General features: G+C 35.2%; 2 protein-coding genes across 6 annotated transcripts in view; one reads left to right on the forward strand and one right to left on the reverse strand.

The window, feature by feature from the left end:
* Positions 1–4835, forward strand: part of TEK (TEK receptor tyrosine kinase) — a 36693-nt gene extending 31858 nt beyond the window's left edge. For all 5 annotated transcript variants that reach the window (XM_062599157.1, XM_062599159.1, XM_062599158.1 and 2 more), the window contains 7 exons: positions 13–203; positions 559–672; positions 1544–1614; positions 2177–2217; positions 3296–3392; positions 3862–3961; positions 4068–4835. In XM_062599157.1, coding sequence (XP_062455141.1) covers positions 13–203; positions 559–672; positions 1544–1614; positions 2177–2217; positions 3296–3392; positions 3862–3961; positions 4068–4142 — 689 coding nt within the window. In that variant the 3' untranslated portion in view covers positions 4143–4835. The remainder of the gene's footprint in view (positions 1–12; positions 204–558; positions 673–1543; positions 1615–2176; positions 2218–3295; positions 3393–3861; positions 3962–4067) is intronic.
* A 3829-nt stretch (positions 4836–8664) lies between these two features.
* LOC134153628 (RNA exonuclease 1 homolog) lies at positions 8665–16981 on the reverse strand. The gene is made up of 9 exons (XM_062599959.1): positions 16948–16981; positions 16379–16525; positions 15796–15909; positions 15218–15291; positions 14843–14953; positions 14465–14580; positions 13458–13596; positions 12393–12513; positions 8665–8929 (listed from the first exon to the last, which is right to left on the reverse strand). The coding sequence occupies exons 1-9, from the start codon at positions 16970–16972 to the stop codon at positions 8841–8843; spliced, it is 936 nt and encodes a 311-aa protein (XP_062455943.1). The 5' UTR covers positions 16973–16981; the 3' UTR covers positions 8665–8840.
* Between the last annotated feature and the right edge of the window lie 515 nt (positions 16982–17496).

Below are 17496 nucleotides of genomic sequence, written 5' to 3' on the forward strand. Positions count from 1 at the left end.
ATTTTACTTTAGGGTATCTTTATCTTGCAATTGAATATGCACCCCATGGAAATTTACTGGACTTCCTTCGGAAAAGCAGAGTGCTAGAGACAGACCCAGCATTTGCTATTGCCAACAGTACTGCATCTACACTTTCCTCTCAGCAACTTCTGCATTTTGCAGCAGATGTCGCTAGAGGAATGGACTACTTAAGCCAGAAACAGGTTAGTCCTAAACTCTCTACACACACAATTCTTTTATTATGGACTATGCATTTTAATAAGATCAAAATAAGGTTATGATTTTAGTTTCCCTAACACCTGCTGGATGACCATATTTTATTATGTTTATTGAGCTCCATCATGGAGAATCATGGAAGAGAATTTAAACCAGAATTGACCGGGTAACTAACTGTTTTCTTCTCTAGCTAAAGTTAATAATTGTCTTGATAATGGCATATCAAGTAGTTTCATTTGGTTTTGGTTTTTATTTTGAATGCCTGTAATTTTCAATGCAACATTAAAATCGTATGTGCAAAGATCATAAATACCATGCTGAATTCTACTTTTCAAATTTTAGTTTATTCACCGAGATTTGGCAGCGAGAAACATATTGGTTGGAGAAAATTATGTTGCAAAGATAGCTGACTTTGGCTTATCAAGAGGTCAAGAAGTTTATGTTAAGAAGACCATGGTAAGAATCAAAACAAACTGCTTCTACAGTCTGTTTTCCTTTTTTGTCTCTTTTCATGTGTTTTTATGTAAACAAAAATGCATACTCATACCTACTATTTAACTGTATTTATATTATGTATTAAAGTGAATAAGTACTTACATCAAATGTTTGTAACTATACATACATACCTTACTTGCAGATCAATTGTGTACAATATTTGTATTACGTACAATATAATTGAAAATGAATTATATGGGTAACTGACAATGTAACTAAAATAGGTCTAAAATATCTGATTTTGCAAGCTAGTTATCAGACTTAGTCAAATTATGTTATAGAAATAAATACAATATATATTAGCTAAATGAATAGGATATGTGTATATCTCTACAGCTATGAAAATTAAATGTCAATATCAGAATATCTTCAGCTGACAAGTTGGTCTAATTATATTGAATGAGGCCCAAGTTATGAAGATGGTAACCAAAGGCATGTGAGGCTCTATGTGGAAAAAGAAGCAGCTGTCCAGAGCTAATCCTCTGGGGGCTCTGGAAGAAGGTGCCTAACGAACCTCATGAAGTCACAGACCATAGATAACATCTTATGGTCAAAGGGACAAGAACGCTTAGAGGCATAGCAAGGCATCACTCAAGAATTATTTCCAGTACCTCTTGACTGTTATTTGATAAATTTTTGTTGCCCTTAGTGGGAACTGAACCTCTGGAGAGTAACTGTACAACTCAAGTTGTGGAATACTAGTCAGTATGTTTATCTGCTAACACTGACTTGCATGTTGTAATTTTTAATTAATATAACTTCTGAGAAAAAAAAAAAAAAGCCTAATTTGCAGTATTCCACTAACAAACTGACCTGAATGAATGATTTCCAGGGACGGCTTCCAGTGCGATGGATGGCAATTGAGTCTTTGAATTACAGCGTCTACACCACAAACAGTGATGTGTAAGTATGCTTTCCAAATTTTTTTATACATAACTTTATCAATATCAAAAAAAGTTTGACAATTGAGATAGCCACTCATTTCACTCAGAAAAATCAGTAATTCTGTCAGCATATGAGTGAACAAATGGCAAGGAAAAAAAACACAAAGAAAACAAGAAATTATTTTTATTTCATCATCAATATCTAACATTCTTCTAAGTCCATCAGGTAATTGAATTTGGGGCAGTTTTTCTTATTTGAAACAGAATTCTGTGGAATTCTGCAAAGATTCAAAGGAATTCAGAATTTTAGTCAAGCAACTGGAGTTATTATTTGGCAAGACAATTCTGTAATAGCACTATTTTTCAAAGAGAGAACAGACTGGAACAGGATAGACTTAAGAATTAATTTTACTGAGGATCTCACTCCATGTACCCCATTGTTATACAAAAATAGTACAAAAAATGAAAAGAATGAATGACACTTCTCTGTCCTCTGAATGTTAGCAAAACTATCTACTATTTTGAAATATGACACCTTGTTGCATTCTTGTTGCACTCTGAATTATATCCCTCTATTGCAGATGGTCATATGGTGTCCTGTTATGGGAAATTGTTAGTTTAGGTAAGTATCTGGATTTCATACTACAAAAATAAACAAATCTGGGCCACTGTAGCTCCATTCACTCTGCCTATTGAGTTGAAAGCATACCTTGCTTTCAACCATACTCCATTCTTCCCTTTATATTTTATTAAATATGATTTAGGTTCAATGTAATTGGAAAAATGACTGTTCCATTTTCAATTCCAGTACCATTCTACATGAAAATAACAAAGCTACCATGTTTTCATTGTACTACAAAACATAAACAGTATCTAAACATAAAAATTCAGCCTGTCACATGATCTAAGGCCCTAATCCAACATGCTTTCAGGTTTATGTCTTGAATTTTAAACCAAGACCTATATTTTAAGGGTATTTTTTGCCAGACTTCTTTTATTCCAGGTAGTGTAGAAGAAAGATTTTAAAAGATTCATCTTCAAATAAAACTTTGAGCTCAATTCTCCGAACAGTGCTATTCATGATACTTGTGGTACAGACTCAAGTCATTCCAAATGACTGTGTTACATGCTCTTTATCACTAATCATGAGTGTCTGCAAATTAATTCAGGTTCACACTGTACATGAGACTAACCTTAAACTCTTACAATTTTTGCCCATTTCTTCTTGTTAAGAGAATGGATTTGTGCTAAATATAGGTGTGAACCAATACACTGCAGTGTGAAGAATCAAGGTTCTAAGCATTTATACATCTGCAAAATAGTGCAAAATTTTACACAATAATAGCTGCAGAGATTCATATCTAACCTTATTTATACTATGTTAATGAAGGAATGACTCACCTACCACCACTGAGGGCACTGCAAAATCATTTCAAATTAAATCAGATGCAGGTCTTTGGAACTGTAGAGAAATTTGGGCCAGTCTTGCAGGTGATAAAAATGTATACTGTCTTTTATTTTTCTCTACACTGCTGTGCATTAGTCAATATGGAAATACTAACAGTAGAAGAGTAGCTGTAACAAACAACTTAATGTTGGACATATTTGAGTCAGTCTTTTTTTCATATCTGCAAAAATTAGATTTTTATTTACAAAAACCTCTGAAGAGTATGTTCATGACCATGGCTAAACTGTTTTAGGTGGAACACCCTATTGTGGAATGACATGTGCAGAACTCTATGAAAAATTGCCTCAAGGGTACAGACTGGAAAAGCCTCTCAATTGTGATGATGAGGTGTAAGTAACTACCTTCGCAAACAAAACAATACAACACAAAATAACATCTGCTATACAAGATATGATCTCTACAAGAAAGTAAGAAAATAAATCTTTTTTCAGGAAAATAGAAAAGTCACAATTTCTTTTAACTTTAAATAGGATATGGAAGTGGAAATAATTATTTAAGGCCTTTTCTACCCTGCATGCACTCTTATCTGCCACAAATAATCTTATCTTTCCCAGGCTCTGTTTCTGCCAAATATCCAGTCCCTTGTACAATATGGCTAGGCTTCAGCTCAAAGAGAACATTTTAATTATTCAAGAAAAAAAAAGTTTCTTTCCAGACAGCAAACAGCTGTGGCAAATGTAAATCCAGCTATGAAGTTTATCTGAAAAATGGAATGCCTAATACAATCTTTCCATAAACATGAACTTGTAGCTTTAACTTGTGTCTAAACCATCATGTGTTGGTGCTTGAATTTTAAAGGTATGACCTAATGAGACAGTGCTGGAGAGAGAAACCATACGAAAGACCATCATTCGCTCAGATACTGGTATCACTGAACAGGATGTTAGAAGAAAGAAAGGTAAGAATGAATTTCTAGACAAGAATAAGGCCATGAATAATTTAATTAGTTAGGTTTCTTGAGGCAATGCAGCTTTTATGATACTTTTTAAAAATTTTCTCCCTAGACATACGTGAATACCACCCTATATGAGAAGTTTACCTATGCAGGCATTGATTGCTCCGCTGAAGAAGCTGCTTAAGATGGGAAAAATCTTCATTCATCAATAACATTAAAAAAAACCAAACTCAGTCTTCTGGAGCCCAGAATGTTATGTGTAGAACTCTGTACAGCTCTAACTGCATAAAATTGTTTAACTACAGATATCTATGCGTATATCACACAGTAATCTCTGCCTCCACAGGCTGCACAAGTGTACATACTGTTCTCAGTAGGAATGGACTAAAGTCATAAAATCTGCTGTTTCATGCACAATTTGTTTTCTAGACATGTAGATAATGTATGCATACAGTTATAGTAATGAATTATGTGTTGCCTTGTTGGATATTTTTGACACCTTCCAAGAACTACTATCAAAATCACTATCTTACAGCAAGTTATAAATTTCATTGCAATTCAAACAAAAATTATAAGCTCTGTACAAAAATTCAAGTTACAGTCAGATGTCAGTCCAGTATCCTCATCAAGAATAATTACATAGGCCTCTTCTATTTGTATGTAAAAGTGAGCTAGTAGGAATTTCTTCAAAAATTCTGACACTTGCAAAATACAACGAATGCTATTGTTCTTCATTGTGCAGTTTAACAGCCAGTTTCTATACAAAGTATCAGTCTGCATAATTTGAAAAATACATGTATATATTGAAGTGTTTGATGCCATCTGATACAACTATATAGCCATTATCATGAAGTATGGTATTAAAGAATATATTACATATTGTGAAACATTTTTACAATTAGCCTGGATAATACACATGAAGTTTTTGGAATGTGTTTCATTTAATAATTTCACTGCATGATTGTTATAGAAACAGGGTTTACTTGCTTTTTGCTTGTTTTACCCCTTGTGCAGGCTTTTGTATGATATGACCTCTGAAAAATATTTAACTAAAATGCTTTAAAACAGTGACATCTGGCCTGCCAAAAATGTCTTCAAGTTCTCAGGTCAGACAATTAGAGGCAGGATTGCCCTGAGCTTCTGGTATCAAACCAATCACTTGGGATTCTGCAAGATTTACCTGTTCAAATTTCACATATAGCTTACCTCATGCTTTAGACACACTCCCCTCATCACTAGCTCATAACTGGCTATCAGATCACAATGACTGTTTGGATGTGTGGCTTACTCCCTAGGTTTTTGGGGCGCAAAGGGAAAGGGATGGAGAGAAGTGTTTCCCTTCTGATGCTGGGTTTGTGTATGCATATGTGGGTAGGTACAATGGAAGGATATCACAGCAGAGTATAAAGTTATAGTGCAGGCATACATCAGTTCTGACTCAAAAAGGAAAAGCACTAAAAGTTATACTGAAAGGGTCAAAGAAGAATGTTGACATCACTTGTGTGGTTGTGAAACAGGCAGAGCTTGCACTGTAAGTCCCACTGTTACAATCTTAGTTTAGAAAGAGTGTACAGACAGACTGGACCAACACAATCTTAGTAAAATATCTTCAAGTGACAGAAAATAATCCATGATAACTTTCATAAAAGACTACTTGGCAGGGCACTTCCTTGAGGCATGGGAATTATGTTCTACTGTCTGAATAGGCTCATACAAGTCAGAAAGATGAACAGGAAAGGACCCCTCCTTGTGCTGGTTATGCTGCTACACAAAATTAGCTAACAACTTCTGCAGGAATTGCTCCACTTCTTATAAATAATTTCTGAGGGGTCTAACATGGATCATCTCATTCCCCAACAAAGAGATAACCCTATTGACTATTCTGCTACTTTGATTTGTGACTCTTCAGTGGTTAAGCTTTTACTTTGATCAACAGGCCACAACAGAAAATCAAGATCATTCAGCAGTCCAATAGGCCTTGACACTGCCCGCATAAGGTGCTCAAATCTCGCTGTAAATTTAGCTGAAGGTCATTTAGATAGGTCCTTGAAAATGTTCTTTGTATCACTAGTTAACATTGTGGCATCCATTAATTTTCTAATCTGTTGCAATAAAATTTCAAGATCAACTTTAATCACCATTTTAAAAATACACAGAATAATCCCAAACACCTCCAAATGTCTCTATTCAAAAGTTCTATAGTTGGAATATGTACTGGGTTTTTCAAGTTTGATAATTAGATTTTACTGTCTGTTGTCTAGCACAAGAAAGCATCATTCATGGGAGCAGGGTTTAAGTAAGGGTTTTCACCTTAATCACTAGCAGGTTACATGCTCTCTTCCACAGTACAATATATCAGATTCCATATCCTATCCTCCCCCAAGACTCTTGCCCGTTTTTCTGCTGTAGAACATAAGGGCTATCAGTGCTCAGCCATTTTTCATTATCCTAAAGTCTCCAAACACCTCTGCCTCTCTACATCTACCTACTTCTATGTACAAGCTTACAGTGTCAGTCTATCCCATGCTCTCTTTTCTGATACCATAGTCAGAATTTTTGCTGTATTCTCTCATATACAGCTGTAAAACACATGCTCAGGACCAGGATATGTTTAGCGAGGAAAGTGGTTTTAGACAAGCAGAGCTGGCCAAACTTTCAGGAGTGTGTGTTACCAAAAAGACAGTTAACTGCTTACAGTTGAGTGTTAATAGTGCTTTAGAAACAAATGATGAGAGACTTGATAAGAAAAAAGCTGAAGCTTTTAAAGAGCAAAAAGGCAAAACCAAAGCCCTCCCTACACTTCTCCCACAAGCCTTCTCCTTCCCCATCCTCAACTTTGTTCAAAACTCAGAGCATAATGACATAAAACACAGATTCTTAAAGTAAACCTCAGGAGCTAGAGTCACATTTTATGCATGATAGGAAAGCTATGACACCAAACAAGAACAGGTATCACTACTGTAACACAAGGTCACTAGGCACCAGTTTGAGAGAAACTGTAATAAAAGGTCAAACAAGCACCTTTACTTTCATGGACTGGCTGAAATGAGACAACTACCTTCGGGCAATTTGAATTCAGTTAATCCACTTACTGCCTGCACTTCTCCCACTCCCCAGTGACCCAAAAGGGAACACATACTTCACCTCAAATGGTGGACATTAGATTCCTTTATCTCTGCTGTCCTTGTCTTAAAGTCAAACACAGTCTCTCTGAAACACCCAAAATATAATGGTCACGCATTTGCTGAAAAAATACAAAATACTGACCATTATACATGTCTTTTCGAACTGTGTATAGATACTTGAAGAGAGTAAGAAAGTTAGACCAGATAGTACCCTGTGACAGGAGAAGCAGCAATAGGCACAAACTGAAATAGGGAAAATTCTATTTAAACATATGAAAACCACCTTCACAGAAAAAAAAATATTAAGTACTACAATAGGCTGTTGAGCCTCCACCCTTGGAGATACTCAAAACCTGACTATATATTCTGGGCAATTTGCCTTAGTTGACTCTCCTCTGAGCAAGAGGTTGGGCTAGATATCTCCAGAGATGCCTGCCAGCCTCAGCAATTTGGCAATTGTGATCTCTGGAAGATGAGGTGAAGTGAAACAGAAAAAAAGTAGAGGTCAAAGTAGAAAGCACGAGTAATTAAATTACAAGCACACAGTTCAACTGTGGTCAAATAAAAGTTCTCTCTTGCTATTAACTTCGTTCTTATTCTGGTATAAATGGCATTCCCTGTTCCTAACACCCCCATTTCTTTCCTCACACCACATATTAATCATCCATTAGCACATGAAAGGTGACTGGCTCAACACAGAGGAATTCTGACTAAACAGCAGTTCCAACCAAGAAGCCAAACTGCTCCAAGCTGTTAAGTGAAAGCTCTCAAATCAAGCAAAGCTACTATCATGTTTTCTAGCAACACTTCTGTGCTCTTTCCCTCCATACTACTCTTCAAATACCTTTGAAGAATTAGTGCAAAGTGTCATTTCACCTCAGAGCCTCTATTCCCTTCCTAAAGAAGCAAGCAATCAAAAAAAGACTTTTTAAACTCTTGACCTACTTCGCTGTAAAGGTAGCATATACTTCAGCATATCCTTTGTAAGGAGCAGGGAATTACATCCTGGAGAACAGTCAAGTTCAGTTTAAACAGTAAGCACATTTTCTTCCTCAAACACTGTACTTTGTGGGAGCCCTTATCTTTGATTACAGTGAAAAAGCCAGCAAAGCTCCCAGTTCTTCATTATTTAAAAGCTTCTGTAGGCATGAATTAAGAGAGAAGCTTATTCTCCTCTGGAACAGGTCACAAATGCTTTTAGGCCTTTATATATCAATTAGTAGAGCAGGTTGTTAAAAGTGACAGTTTCCTCTCTCTCCCCCCACTCTGGAAACAGAAAAAGGAGAAGTGGCAAGAAATAAGGGAGGAAAGGGAAAAACATTCATCTTAAATCCTACTTTCACATAGCAAAAAGTAGAGCTACTTTAATTTTATTTCACAGATGCTGAACAAGCTTGACACAAAACCAAAGTTATAACCACAAGTTAAAATAATTAGTACTTTCACTTCTTGCAATTGCTAGTTTTCAGCTACAAAGAGTAGTAAGGATGATTACAGAAACATTTTAACAAAACAGCACAGGCTTGCTATTTAACACAAAATAATTTATTCAACATAGCTTACTTGTGCATATTTAGTGCATTCATATTTTCTCCTTCTTGTGCCTTTTAAGCTTCAGAAGTACATATAATCAGAGTTTCCTATTAAAGCATCCGTGGTCAACACTGGACATCAGAAAAATGATTGGTACTAAAGCACTAAAGAACAGTGAGCCAAAACATTGTTTTTCCCCTCCTGCTCCTCCAAAGCCATAACAGTCACCGTTTTCTCCCTTTATCTTCCTTGATCTTCCGAAGTGTTAGTTCCATACAAGCGATTGCATCTTCACTGGAATTATGACCACCAACTAGGAAGAACAAAACACACCAGATTAGGTATTTCTTTAAATAAATATCAGATATTTTTATATTTAATATATATTTAATAAATGCAGTGTTCTACATTAAGAAGTTCAACAATTGTTGCACATCTTAAGACAATATTCTGTTTTCAGCCAGTTTTTGGTGCAAATTCTTGCTACTATTATTCAAGATAATAGCATTATACTTCTAACAGTCCAATATTGTCTAGTAGTACGGTACTTCCCACTATATCCTGCTTTAATATGCAGTAGAGCCTGGATTAGGCTAACCAAAATAACTGGCTTTAGAAAGCAAGCCTCATCCAAATGGTGTATTTTCAAATCAGAATTTGAAAGCATAACTGAAGACAAATTGATACTGCAACTAGATAATAAATTTCTACCTTTCTCAGTAAGGACACAGATCTTTAGAAATATTCCACAAAATTCCAATAAAATGGAGTTAGAAGATTATGTATGGATATACATTTTTATAATAGATTTAGCCAAAACTTAGTAAGTCAGTGACTTACAATGGAAAGCATACATATGCTTTATACAATTACTGTAATTACTAGAAGAGCAATAGAAAGATTTTAACATATATATTCTTGAACACAATGGCAGTCATTCATGTAAGAAATACATACAGTTCTCATTAACTGACAGTGAATATAAGCATCAGGAGATCCCTCCTAACAGTAAGTCAAACTAAGAAAGTGCTGGCTGACAGGAAAACAGTAGTTAATTACCAAAAGCTCTGAGCACTCCCTACTGAAAGCCACAGCTGTGTGATGTGTCTCTCCTAACAAATTTAGAATAGGTGGAGAGCAGTCTTAATGTATTCACCTGACCCTTTCTTCATAAACACAAGTGTTTCGCATTAATATATTTGAATTTGTACATCCTGTTAAATTCTAAATTCTAACATTCTTGTTAATAGCTAATCAAGACAAACCTAAATCCTATATGGCTTAGTTTAACTCAGATATCATTATGGGTATCATGAGACAGAAGAAGTTTTAATAGAGGGACATCTCAAATGAACAGGTTTTAGGACAGAGACTAGTTACTCAGAAGCCAAAATAGTTGCAGAAGAAAAATCCAGTTCAGTATTTCCATCTGAAGGTGTCAAAATCCCCTCTCTATCTTATAATTTTAGCAAGTGGCTCAAAAAGCAAAAGGAAAAGCTTCCTAGCACTATAAGCCCACATGGATTCCTCATCCAGTGTAAACATCAACAGCTTCAGAGGAAAAAAAAAAAAAAACAAACAAAAAAACCCCACAGAATTAAAACAATAACATGTAGCACAAGTTGCTATGCTCCATTCTCCAAAGAAGCAAAGGATCTAAGCACTATCACAAAAGTACAAGTTTTCAGATTTTGCTTGTAAATTTAAATGTTAGTGATTCAAGAGCATTTTTCATACATAGCAGTCTAAAGATTCAAAGATCTTTGCTTCTGAATTTAAGGACAAGTCGTTGCAATTCAGGTTGGCATAGCACAAAATATTACACAAATACTTTCACTGGCAGATTTTGTAAAAACTACTTTTGTCATAGATTCTGTATAGTACAGCTATTTAGACTGGTTCAAAAAACCCACACCCACCAAAATAACACCAAAAAGGTAAAACAAAACACACACCACTGGAAGTTTTTCAAAGAGTATCACAGCTTATGGTTGAAATGGAATAGTTCCTAAATTCTCCTGTTTCCAGAATCAGAAAGTAGTTGATAATCTTACAGGTTCTACATTTTTTTTTCTCTCCTAAATGTACTTTAAGGACTGTAGCAGAACAGTTGCCACTAAGAAACTATTTTGCTTGTCATTAGGATAACAAAACAAAGATGATTTTGCCTTTCCCTCCCTACCATCGCTATCTCTCCTCAAAGAAGGCTGCAATTTTCATTTGCTTCACTACATGCGAATAGTGCTCCATCTTGCCATTTAACCTGTTAGCTACTATTTTAACTGTGCAAGGAAGTACAACAGTCCCTGTATGAGTTAGATTTTTCATGCAGTAAGCAGTCTTGCAAGGCTCAATTATTAAAACCTTAGTTTTCAGCTTTATTTATTATTTAGTTTTTGATTAAAATAAGCTGCTTTATGTATTATTTAGTTTTTGATTAAAATAAGCTACTTTATACTGTAAATCAAAATATCGTTAACAGTTGCAGCTCTTATCTTGGACATCAAATATTCTTGAGTTGAGATACTAAAATCCATTCTCAGTCATTCATTTTTGTTGCTTTCAGATAGTCAAGAAAAACTGGCAGTTAATTAAATTCAGAACAAGTTAAATCACCTAACACTATGTGACAATGAAGGATATTTCATTCTATTAACCATAGGTTTATGAATAAAGCAAAGCCAGACTTCAAGGTTATTACCCTTCCCTTGTACAACACAAATCAGCAGCACAGATCAATGCAATTGCGTAGAAGTCATATCAGGTTTCTTCCTTTTTTTTTTTCCCCTAAAACTGTAGAGCTGTGTAGCTGCCATGTCAATTTGGGGATGTAGCTCATTAGTAATCAAAGATTAAATATAAACTAAAGCAGGAAAGTCTGCTAAAAGTAGAGCTTGTATTTGAGACAGCCATCTTAAAGCTTGTAGAAATATCTGACATTCTATGTATCAGATTGTCAGCAAGGGAAGTCGGAGGATATTATGAGCTTCGAAGTGCAGCACCCAGCTACTTCACTGGCTATCAAATGCCAACCACTTTTGCTCAATATTGCATAAATGAAGTATTCTTAATTTTTCTACAGAAGGCTTCACTGACAATCTGTTTGCTAAGAACAAATGTGCATCTGCCAGTTTATTACAGTAAATTAAACTGACTGAGATTAGATTAAAAACAGGTGTTTAGAATGAAACAGTCAATCCAAAATACATCTGTCAAATGTAGTTTAATAATTATTATTATTATTATTAACAGATGTAATGCATAACAGATTCATTGATTTGTCTTTGCGGGTGACTGTGTATTGAAACAGGTTGCCCAGAGAGGTTGAGTATCTCCAGGGAAGGAGACTCCACAAAACCTGCCTGGATGTGCTCCTGTGCACCATGCTCTAGGTGCCCCTGCTTGAGCAGGGGGGTTGGACTAGATCTCCAGAGGTCCCTTCCAACCTCAACCACTCTGATTCTGTAAAAGCCAACCAAGAGATTTACTAGGATTTTACTATTGAAAAAAACAAGACTTGATTTGATGAGCTCTTGTATCAGCACTAGCTATCAAGTGAAATTGAAATAAAAGTTAGCCTTGTCATTTTATCTTTAGAATTTTGAGAATACCTCTCCTATACAGGAAGGAAGCTAAAACACTTCTAGATGGTGTCTAATATCCAAGACAAAGACTTAAATATGAGCAACTGTATTACTACATCTGCAATTTTCTACATTATTTCCATCTTCCATGATACAATATACTGATTGCTTAATAAGATCCTAGGTTCTTACCATCATCTTGACTAATTCTCATGAGGTAGTCAGCCATTAGACTTTTAAGCGCTCTTTTATGAGGCAAACCTAGCCGATGAGGAAACATTACTGACGTGTCCACTACCGTGTCATGAATCAGCTGGAAAAAAGCAGAGACGACATTAACAATTACATGTGCAGTCACAGTCTTTCACCTCCTTCTATTTATTAGAGAAATCCCATTCAGTATCTAAACTCTTTCCTTTCCAAGGAATATTCTCAAATTTATCCCCAAGCCATACACACTGTGCTGTCTATCCTGTGTTCTTCTATTAATTATAGAATGACAAACTCTGGGCAAAAACTGTAGAAAAGCTATGTTCTGCAGTGATTTTTGTACACTCCATTAAGATTCATTCAGTGGTCATATAGAATGAACATTAACTATAGCTAATAGCATACAGTTTTTACGGAAGTTATGGAAGAAAAATTAATCCTTTTAAGGCTGTCTGGCTATAAGTCTATTCATCCTGTTACAACCTTAACAGGAATCTTGTTGAGGCTAAATTCCTGCTTCATCAGTAATAAGAATATAAAAAATTTGCATATGACTATTTCTTATGGAATACTGCTGCCATTGATAGTTCGTTGCATAATTCACAAATTTCTGGCACAAAGGTGAATACTTCACTGGTAGTATAATTATCTACCTAGATCCTTAGAACATTAGCATTATTTGAATCTTCACTGACTCTTAAACATTTGTGGTATTGAGTTTAGCGAGACCAAAAGGCACGCAGTTCCAGGCTTTTACCAAGCCTTTTACCAAGTGATGTATAGTCACCTGGTTAGAAGTACAAAACAAAGCAGAAAGGCCAAATTTAACTCTTTAGTGCACTGTGTTTACATATACACATATCCTCCTTCTCTGAACTGAATGAGACATTACCTTTAACATACCTATCATATAACAAGTCAACTATATTTTACATGTTCATTTACTAAAATGCAAAATTCCCTATCAAGATTTGCTCTATGAGAGTAATATTACAAGTAACTACCTCTCAGAATTTGTTTCAAACAATTAAAACCTGTATATTTTACCTTGAGAGCAAATAAATCATTTTCTAAGCTGTGTCCAATTAAAATTGTATCTGCACTGAACAAGTTTAGAAGTACCGCCTGTACATCCCGAAGAGATGTTGTGGTATTCTTCAAATCATCCTCGGTTACTCCAGAGAATCTAAGGACAGATTTTAAACAGTTTCATCAAATGAGAAGTGTGAAGAAGTATCCTGAAGAACAAGATCTATAGCAGTTATTTCCCTGACAGCTAGGTTGATCCTAGCCAGCTTTGAAATCCATGTGGAAGTTAATCAGACCACAAGAAGTTTTTATTCTTTTCTTTTTCTAGATGATTTAAGATGAACTTAGGTGACCTTAAATTAACTTATTTCTATCACTACAAGCAATTGAACTTGTCTTTGTAAGCATGGACCAAAGAGCTGTGAGCAAACAAGTCTCTCTGAAGAAGCAGGTATGCATTACATTGCTTCTCCTCTATATTTTTAGAGTGAGGCTCAGAAGATGTTATCTAAGCCATTGCAACGCTTCAAAAACTGACAGAAGTAGGAAGTGTTTCTTCTAAATAACTGATCAAGGATAAAAACCAAGTAGGAATACTGTCCACAAGTGATCTGCATTAAATGCAACCAAATCTTGTTAAACTGTACAAACAAAAAATTAATCTGATGGTCGCAATGCATGGTTTATGACTATTCTGCTTTTCAGTGGGAGTACATTTAGAAACAGTACTTGCAATTGTTTTTACTTTTAAGAAAATTTAGCAAGTTCAAGACTATCTGCTTTATTTACAAAAAGTAAAGTTGAACTGCCTAGAAGTCTGGAAAAGATGAATTGTTTTGAAAAGAAAAATCCTTCCTAATTGCATTTATCAGAATGAAAGCCTCATTCCTGACTGAAGGTCTCTCTATCTTATGTTACTAGAAACAGACATTTTAGAGAGGCAGGTTCCTTCTTATTAACTTAATTGGTAACTATATAAGTCTAATCTTGTTAAAGTGTTATAGACTAATTAATAATACACATACCTCATATTGTAGTCTATGACTTCACCATCTGGCTTAACAAAGGAATCATAGACAACCTGCAGCTTAGAATCAACTACTGTCACTCTAGTAAGCTCCAAGCCTTGTGTTGTATAACACTAGGAGAAAAAAGTAAATTTAACAGTGTAAACACAGCAATGCTTTTTCCTTTTGGTGTAAGTTGTATAGAGAGCAGAACTGACTGCTAACTCAAATCCAAGTAACTTTGCTCACTACACACTCAGCACTGAAATCTAGTCACTTAATGACTTGTCAGAGCTCTGTATACCTCTGAAGAGTCATGAGTACCACAAACTGCAGCACCCAGCAAACTCTAATGAGAGACAATATAGTTAACTAACCAAATTAAAGCACACATACCATCTCACAGTCCAGAGCATATACTCCATAGTTGCCATCAAAAGGAGGTGATTTAATAAATGTTTTCATGAAGCCATCCAGGTTCTCCCTTCTTCCATCATGAACATGAAGCTGCAAAGTTTCCATTAGTATTAAAAAGCAAGTTAGCCAAATATATCCTACCCAAATTGCCAAACAATGTTTCTTTAACAGACTAAGAAGCACACACAGAACATTTCTTAATCAGTATTTGCCATGTAATTTACTAAGCCCTAGGAAGGAACCTGAAAGGATTTTACCCAAGTGCTTAAAGAAAGTTTACTCAGCTCTGAGTCAAACAGACATAAAAAGTAAAACTAAAATATTGCATTAAGTCCTCTGAGAGGATTACCATACCTTTGCAACTTGACACCCAGCAGATCCAATTATTCCCTCACAACAGCTATAGCGTTTTTCCAAGCCACCTGGAACTGCCAAAAAGGAGATGTTGAAAAGTGAGCAGTTTTCACATCAACTAACAACACGGAAAGCAAGTAGCAGCTCTGTCCTGAGGGCAGCATGGAACACGGCAATTTTGAATACAGTTTGGTCTCAGCCATAACAAATTGTACATCATTCCCTCTGTGTACACCATTCCATTCTGTGTAGTACACAGAAGGAGGTTCTCCTTATGTATTTACTTAGTGTAGGCTCTGAGTATCTCAGGAGTCTCTCAGAAAAGCTGACGAAGCTCATTTAGAAGTCCGTGTAAGGCCAACACAGTGAGTATTTCTCTACTCTTCCCACAGGGTTTCATTAAGGTCAAGTTTCGAGAAACAGGCTTCATAGATAGCAATGTTCGCAAGAGAATAGCAGAATTTATCTTAGTTGAGCCTTGTGCAAAAAAAAGTTTCATACTCTCATTGTGTTATAATTTGTAACATCTGTTAAAAGTGTAATGGCTTCAACAAAGACTAAATACTAATCATACTTGCCTTTTTGTTCTAATACTCTACCAGAATGGTAATTGCATTCTTCTTTACGTGCATGTTTTCCTGAGAAAGTAACTGTAAAAACTTTGCCACACCTACAGCACACTCTTCTGAAAGCTGGAAAAGATAATGAAGTGTATTTCTTAGTTGGCTTGTCAAAAAATTCCAACATGCTGAAGAGGTGAAACAGCATTATTCCACCTATAAGTTACATGTATCTGCTAGAGTGGAGCATCAATATGCAAGGTTAGTCTTGGGAAACTGTAACAGAATTTGATCTCTTAGTATACAAGTATGGGAAAAGAAGTCAAGCTTATTTGCAGTTTCTTCCATCATTCTTAAAAAAAAAAAAAAAAAAAAAAAAAAAAAAAAAAAAAAAAAGAGAGAGAGAGAAAAAAAAAACAATCAGTGAATAAAATACCTATTAAAATTCATGGGTTAGTAATGAAAGCTTGAGAATTCACTTGCAATCTAACTACTAAATATAGAACACTAATGCAAGGTATATTTTACTATCTTTGTTACTGTCCTGTGTAATCACTGAGGTAAGTTCAAGTTTGCTGTAATCCAGTACAGTTTCACTTACCATCACATACAGCTTTTTTTATCATCCCATTAAATATAGCACTACCATTTTTTTCAGGATTTGGTCGAGGGAAGTTATTTTCATTCAATTGTTCCTCAGTCAGAAGATAGTCTTTTAAATTTGCATATAGAGCAGCACCTGTAAGATCTAAATAAATAGAAACTTCCATGCTTAATGAATATTAGACCAAATTTAAGCAACATTTAAATATCCTAGTACTTCCAAAATAAAATGAAACTGAAGTCTTCATGTAAACCATGGTTTACAAAAGTTGTATGTTCCTCTTTGAGCACAATTAGAAGCCATCAGAAGTGAAGCACTGCTCATAACTAAGAAACTGCACAATGTTCAATTCTTTGTCATTCCGCAAAGGCTTCACATGTAATACTAAAAACTTTTCAAATAGAAGTTCAACATTTTTTCCCTGAGTTAGAAAAATGAATCTTCAGACATAACCAGCAAATTGTGTTGCACTCTTGGCTAATTACCTATCGCTAACACATAATACTTTACCAAAAGCAGGGTAATATTGTCATGGTAAGATAAAACAAGTTATATGCTGAACTGACATCTTCTTTCTCCCTTCTTTACCATTCTTCTCCTCTGACTTCATGGATCCAGTTCCACTTGTAGAGATGCTGTCACTAAGTTGCCCTGAATGTAGGAAAATGTTATTTTTACCATATCTTCTCAAGCTCTGACTTCTTATTGAAGTTCTAAGCAGATATTATAGAATTAAAACATAAATATTTCTTTTAAGTGATACAGTTCTACAGAAGAATTTAAATATGTAGAAGTATCTTTACTAAAACAAAACTAAGTAATTCTTATGAGACCATTCCTCCCTCATTCTGATTTCTGTACATGCAACCCATTTAAAAAACGATCATAGGAGACTACCATGATCTCTCAGCTTTTTGAGGGTCTTCACAGCAACGTTCAGGTACATGTTTTTACTGCCACAACGACTATAAATGGATTTTTCTTCCATCAAGGCCTATATTAAAAAAAAGAAACTGTTAGTGTAGTACTGCATGTTTTTATCAACCCCACTATATAGAATCTGGTATTTTGAACCTAGAGGTAGAGACATGTTTAAGTAGTATATTAAATCCAAA

This window comes from Rhea pennata, chromosome Z, assembly GCF_028389875.1.
Source record: "Rhea pennata isolate bPtePen1 chromosome Z, bPtePen1.pri, whole genome shotgun sequence".
NCBI lineage: Eukaryota > Metazoa > Chordata > Aves > Rheiformes > Rheidae > Rhea > Rhea pennata.

What these genes read in the sequence shown, in the direction of transcription:
- LOC134153628 (XM_062599959.1), bottom strand. Translation starts at nt 16,972, where the DNA reads ATGGTAAAGAAGGGAGAAAGAAGAT. An exon ending in TAGAGTATTAGAACAAAAAG is followed by an intron (nt 15,292 to 15,795) that starts GCAAGTATGATT and finishes CCTTTTTGGCAG; the next exon opens with TTCCAGGTGGCTTGGAAAAA. An exon ending in GAGAATTAGTCAAGATGATG is followed by an intron (nt 8,930 to 12,392) that starts GTAAGAACCTAG and finishes TGTTCTTCCTAG; the next exon opens with TTGGTGGTCATAATTCCAGT.